Source organism: Pinus tabuliformis, chromosome 1_2 (assembly GCF_031772625.1).
Source record: "Pinus tabuliformis cultivar Carrire ecotype Pingquan chromosome 1_2, CPIR1, whole genome shotgun sequence".
Taxonomy (NCBI): domain Eukaryota; kingdom Viridiplantae; phylum Streptophyta; class Pinopsida; order Pinales; family Pinaceae; genus Pinus; species Pinus tabuliformis.
In genome coordinates, this window is record NC_142298.1 from 1,042,404,985 (window position 1) to 1,042,411,521 (window position 6,537).

At 35.1% G+C, this 6,537-nt stretch overlaps 1 protein-coding gene across 1 annotated transcript; it reads right to left on the minus strand.

Annotated features, from left to right (window-relative positions):
• Positions 1–969: 969 nt before the first annotated feature.
• Positions 970–4,643, minus strand: LOC149209699 (uncharacterized). The gene is given in 2 exon segments (XM_089396473.1): positions 970–1,540; positions 1,649–4,643. Coding segments are annotated over 2 exon segments (3,396 nt in total). The 5' UTR covers positions 4,584–4,643; the 3' UTR covers positions 970–1,079.
• Between the last annotated feature and the right edge of the window lie 1,894 nt (positions 4,644–6,537).

Genomic DNA, 6,537 nt, shown 5'->3' on the forward strand with positions numbered 1-6,537 from the left:
CTCAGACATGTCTCCAACAATGTATGGGGATATAAAATTTATATATGATATAATTATAATATAACTAAAAAAAGTTCTAAATTGTTAAAAATTATAATAAGTCATAGTTTTGTAACATAAATTTTCATGTCTTTCAACATGATTTTTAGATCAAAATTGTATACTTAAATATTCGTGCATTGTATACAGTTCACCATCAAGTTCCATTAATGGCTCACTAATCTCATTAATAAGAAAATTAAAAAATCATATTTAAGATTAGAATTTAACTTTTGAATTTTTATTGATAATATAAACAAATTATATATAACTGAAATTTAAATGGATCAAATTATATATTTAAAAGAATAGAATTGTTATTGATGTTTCATCAATTTGATTTACATGAAAATTTAAAAAATCACATCTAAATGGGAATTCAACATTTAAATTATTGTTAATGACATAAACAAATTAGTTATGGTTAAATTTAATATATTAATCCATTAATTTGCGCTCTAAAGATAATACAATTAGTTTCATATCACCTTTTGTGAGAGAGGTTCTTATTTTGTAGATATGAATATTGACATCATGGATAATAGTAATAAATCACATTAAGATATAATTTTTTCATTTGGTTAATAAAGTGTTATTAAAGAATTTAATTTTCACATTAATAATAATCATAAATAGATAGTAAATATGAACAAAAGATTGGTCAAATAATTAAAAATAATATCAAAAGTGTAATTAAAATCCAATATAATTCATAAAATCAATTCACTCATCTAAAAAAATGTGTTTACAAGTTATAGATGATTGTTATTTTTTAATTATATCCTTTCATTTATAGACAAATAAATAATGGAATTAATTTGAGACAATTAAAAACATTGTCATTATGAATGGCCAATAAAATAAACCAATGTATAGTTGCAATGTCACAAAAGCATGTACTTTTTATTTTGATAATATTGACATATCAATATAAATACTAATAGAAGTTTACTTCAACGATTATAACTTAAAAAAAAAACAAGTGCCATTGTATGCACAATGGAAATATTGAAATCTTCTGGTATTGTAATTTTCACAAACTAAAATGAGGAAGAACTATGGGCATTTGATGCATGTGTATCACTCCTTGTTGCATTTGTATTGCTAAGCAAATTAGATATGCTTTGCCTTAATCTCCTAGAAGCAATGGCATTTGCCCCCAAATCATTTCTAAGGTTCTCCAATACCATTACCACATCTCTCGTAGTTGGTCGTTCATTTGGTGAATCTTTTGAACAAACCAAACCAACCTGTATAAGAGAAGATATGCAATTGAATACATTGTTTTCTTCAAATTCATCTCCTTCCACCTCCCTAAGAAGGTTGTTGTCAATTACCTCCTGAACGCTGCTTGGAAAGGCTAGATTTACCCACTTGTGCAAGTTCAAGTCTCCAGAAAACATATCACTAGTTGGTTGTTTCCTCGTAAGCATTTCCAATAACAAAATGCCATAGCTGTAAATATCTCCTTTGGTAGACACTGGCTCACCGAATCCATACTCTGCATTCATGATAACATTCATCAAATTTTACTCTATTGTTCCATACAAAAATGTTGATGAGACATTTAGAAATAAAAAGTAAACATTTAACATTCTAAATGTCATACCTGGTGCAATATAGCCCATAGATCCTTTCAAAGAAAGTGATGAAGTAAGTGACTCGGTGGAGGTTTCATCAATTAATCTTGCAATACCAAAATCTGTTACATGCCCTGACATGTCTTCATCAATAAGCACATTATTGGGTTTTAAATCACAATGCACTACCTGCACAAAAGAATCATGATGAAGATATTCAATGGCATGGGCCACATCTATTGCAATGTCCAATCGTGTTTTTAGTCCCATTTCACATGCATCTTCACCATTGTTGTCATTTGTATTAGGATACAAATGCTTCTCCAGGCTTCCATTAGACATAAATTTGAACACTAATCCTTTGAAATCAATGTTGCAACATGAGGTTATGATTTTCACCAGATTTCGATGTCGAACCTTTTGCAAGACACTACATTCTGCTTTAAAACTCTTTTCAGCCTTGTCCTTTAGCAACTGGAAAACTTTTACAGCAACAAGTGTGCCATCACTCAAAATTCCTTTATAAACTGAACCAAAATTCCCTGTTCCCAACAAGTTGGCCTCAGCAAATCCATTAGTTGCTATATGAAGCTCTTGATATGAGATCCTTTTGTGCTCCAACCTTTGCAAAATGGCTTGTGAGGAATCAAAGTTTTGCACAGGCATATTTCTTTTCCAAAGGAATCCCAAAAGTAAACAACATAATATAAAAGCAACAACTCCACTCACTGGCAGTATCAATCTTTTCACAAGTGCAAAATGATGTCTTGGTGTTTGACATGCAGGCAGTTGAAATACTTGCGGTCCACAAAGGCCAGGATTTCCAATTAAGGACATGACAATTGTTCTATTTGCAAAAAACCCTCCTTCTGGAATTTCCCCTATGAAATTGTTGAAAGACAAATTCAAGCTTTGAAGCATTTTCAAATTCTTGAGTGTGACCACTGGTATTATACCTGATAAGTTGTTCAAAGAGAGGTCTAGACTTGCAAGGCTTTGTAAATTTCCAAGTGACTCTGGAATAGACCCTTGGAAGGAATTGTGAGATAAGTTCAATAATTGTAGCTCATTGCAACTTCCAAGTGCAGGGGGGATTGCTCCAATCAATTGATTGACAGAGATATCTATAGCTTGAGCCATTGCAATTTTACCAATCTCCATGGGCAAGGAACCTTCTAATAAATTTCATGACAAATTCAAATAGAATTGTAGATTAGAAACTTTCCCAATTTCATGTGGTATATTTCCAGAGAGTTTATTGTGAGATAGGTCAAGCAATTCCAAATTTATACAATCTCCTACGCTGGAAGGTATGGTCCCTGATAAGTTATTGTGATGAAGATGGAGTCTTCTTAGTTGTTTAAGGAGTGAAAGGGAATTTGGAATCTTTCCAGAGAGACTATTTCCACTAAGGTCCAAGAGACCAAGGTGTTGTAAGCCTTCAAAATCGTCAGGTATGTTTCCTTCTAAATTATTGTTACTTAAATACAATCTTTCTATTTTTACAAATTTTCCTAATGGTGGAACATTACCATTTAGAAAATTTTCACTTAAATTTAAGAGGGTTAAGCTACTAAGATTTCCTATATGTGGAGGGATGTTTCCTTGTATTTTATTATTTGATAATCCTAACATAGATAAATTAGTAGAAAGTCTACCTATGGCAAGTGGAAAAACACCACTTAATTTATTGTTGTGCAACCATAAGTACTTTAAGTGAGAACAATTAGTAAGAGCAGTAAGAAAAGGCATGTTTATAGCATTACCACTATCTAGTTGATTGTTATTCAAAAGTAATATTTCGAGAAAAGATAACTTAGCCAACTCTATTGGCACGGTCCCACTCAGCTTGTTATGACTTAAACTCAGGTATACTAAGTTAGAGAAATTTCCAATAAACTTTGGAATCTCTCCACTAAGTTGATTTACCGCTAAATCGAGATATTGCAAGTTTAACATATTTGACAAAGATGTGGGAATGCGACCTGACAAATCATTTAGGGAAAGATAAAGTTCTTGCAAACGGGTGAGGCGACCCAAGGAAGAGGGAATGGTACCTGTCAGCTCGTTGTGTTCCAAGTTAAGGACTTGCAATTGCGGGAGGGAACCCAACTCCCTCGGGATATTTCCGGTGAGACTGTTGCCTCCCAAACTTAATTCAATCAGCGATGAAAGGTTTCCCAAGGAAGAGGGAATGGTACCTGTCAGCTCGTTCTCTGCCAAGTAAAGCAGTTGCAAAAGCGGAAGGGAACCCAACTCCCTCGGGATATTTCCGGTCAGATGGTTGCCGGCGAGAAACAGAATAGTCAAATTTTTGCAGCTGATGAGTTGACTCGGAATAGAACCGGTGAGACTGTTGCCTTCCAAAGTCAACTCAATCAGCGATGAAAGGTTTCCCAAGGAAGAGGGAATGGTACCTGTCAGCTCGTTGTTTCCCAAGTAAAGCTTTTGCAAAAGCGGAAGGGAACCCAACTCGCTCGGGATATTTCCGGTCAGGTTGTTGAAGGAGAGCGCCAGAAGAGTCAAATTTCTGCAACTGCAGAGTTGAGTTGGGATCTTTCCGTCCAAGCCAGTGTTGTCCAACCAGAGCTCCCTCAGACGAAAGAGGCGTCCCAATTGGTTGGGGATTTGACCAGTGAGCTCATTGCCTGAGAGCAAGAGGGTGCGGAGAAACGACAAGTTGCCGAGTGATGGAGAAATGGAACCGCTCAGATCCATCAGAGTGAGGTTGAGGGAGGCCACTCTGTTTGGATGGCGGCGGTTGCAGGTGACGCCGGTCCAGTTGCAGAAGGGGTTGGCGGGAGTCCAATCTGCGAGGGAATGATGTGGATCGCTGGCAATGAGGTTTCTGAATGCCACCAGGGACTGGTGATCATTGTGGAAAGAATGGGATCCTTTCCCAGGGGTGAAAGAAAAGATGAGGAGGAGAAAGAGCAGATGAAAAGCAAAAGAAAGAGAGGCCATGGTGGTTGAAATCGCAGCCTCTAGGAGAGGGGAGGGGAGAAATGCAGTGAGTATTGGTGGAGAAGTGAGTGAGTATTTATAAGGAGAGAAACCGCGTGTTTCGGCGTCGTGAAGAAGACGTAGTACCGTGTATAGTGTGAACGTAGAAAGGGGGAAAACGTAAAGGACAAGGCATCAAAGAAGTGTTTGAAAAGTCTTCCACGGCTGAGAAAAGTGGCGTCGTGAAGAGGACGTAGTACCGTGTATAGTGTGAACGTAGAAAGGGGGAAAACGTAAAGGATAAGGCATCAAAGAAGTGTTTCAAAAGTCTTCCACGGCTGAGAAAAGTGGCGTCGTGAAGAAGACGTAGCACCGTGTATAGTGTGAACGTAGAAAGGGGGAAAACGTAAAGGACAAGGCATCAAAGAAGTCTTTCAAAAAGTCTTCTACGGCTGAGAAAAGTGGCGTCGTGAAGAAGACGTAGCACAGTGTATAGTGTGAACGTAGAAAGGGGGAAAACGTAAAGGAGAAGGCATCAAAGAAGTCTTTCAAAAAGTCTTCGACTGCTGAGAAAAGTGGCGTCGTGAAGAAGACGTAGCACAGTGTATAGTGTGAACGTAGAAAGGGGGAAAACGTAAAGGACAAGGCATCAAAGAAGTGTTTCAAAAGTCTTCCACGGCTGAGAAAAGTGGCGTCGTGAAGAGGACGTAGTACCGTGTATAGTGTGAACGTAGAAAGGGGGAAAACGTAAAGGACAAGCATCAAAGAAGTGTTTCAAAAGTCTTCCACGGCTGAGAAAGGTGGCGTCGTGAAGAAGACGTAGCACAGTGAGTATGGGTGGAGGAGTGATTGAGTATTTATAAGGAGAGAAACCGCGTGTTTCGGCGTCGTGTATAGTGTGAACGTAGAAAGGGGGAAAACGTGAACGACAAGGCATCAAAGAAGTGTTTCAAAAGTCTTCCACGGCTGAGAAAAGTGGCGTCGTGAAGAAGACGTAGAGGGGGATAACGTAAAGGAGAAGGCATCAATCATGAGGCCGTTCACAACGCTCACGTCAAAAGTGGTTTCCGATGTATAATTATAAAGTTTGGTGTGAATGGTTTCCCATTCAACTCCATCATATAAAATGAAAACTAAAATCGATTACCAGTAGAAGCACGAACTCCGTGTAATCTCATGTAATCTCCCATCCGTAAAATATAAGTTGCTTTAATTTACTAATGATTTGATAAAACATTTTTAAATTTATTATTTAAGAAAGATGAGGCTAACAGAGATTTCACAATTTTTAAACTTTTGTAAACTTTATTACGTTAATTTTGGTATTGTTTTTAGAGTGAGATGATTTAAAAGTTATTTTATTAAAAATTTTGTTTTTGACATTGTATTATTTTGTTTTTATAAAAAAAAAATCATTTATCTATAGTTTAATATTGTGAATTTAATTTTGTTATTTTTTATTATTATTTAAATTTATTTATTTGTAAGGTGATTGATTGAGGTTTTATTACATGTTGTTTAGTAACTTTTATTTTTTATTAATTTTTTTGTTTTTAATTTTATTTCTTTTTTTTTTTTACTATTTTCATGAATTATAGTTTTTCCTCACAAATTTTAAAGAGGAAAAAATAATTAAAAAAAATCAATAATTTTTTTTAATTTTATTACTTTTTAATTTGACTTTATCTTTTCCCTTCACTTTTCTATAATTTTTTTTCCTAGAAGCATTGACAATTATACAATAAAACTTTCATTTCAATGAATATAATTAAATTACTAAAAATTAATTCTAAAAATGAGAAATTAATAAAGTTAAAAGATAATTTGAGTGTAATATTTTCTGATTGTCTTATATATATACATCTCATTCTTAATTCTACTTAAAGCTTAAAGACCTTTTGTCATTATTGTCTACACTCAAATATCAAAGATTTGGAAAATGACAATTTGTGAAGTTGAAATTGGCAATGTGATT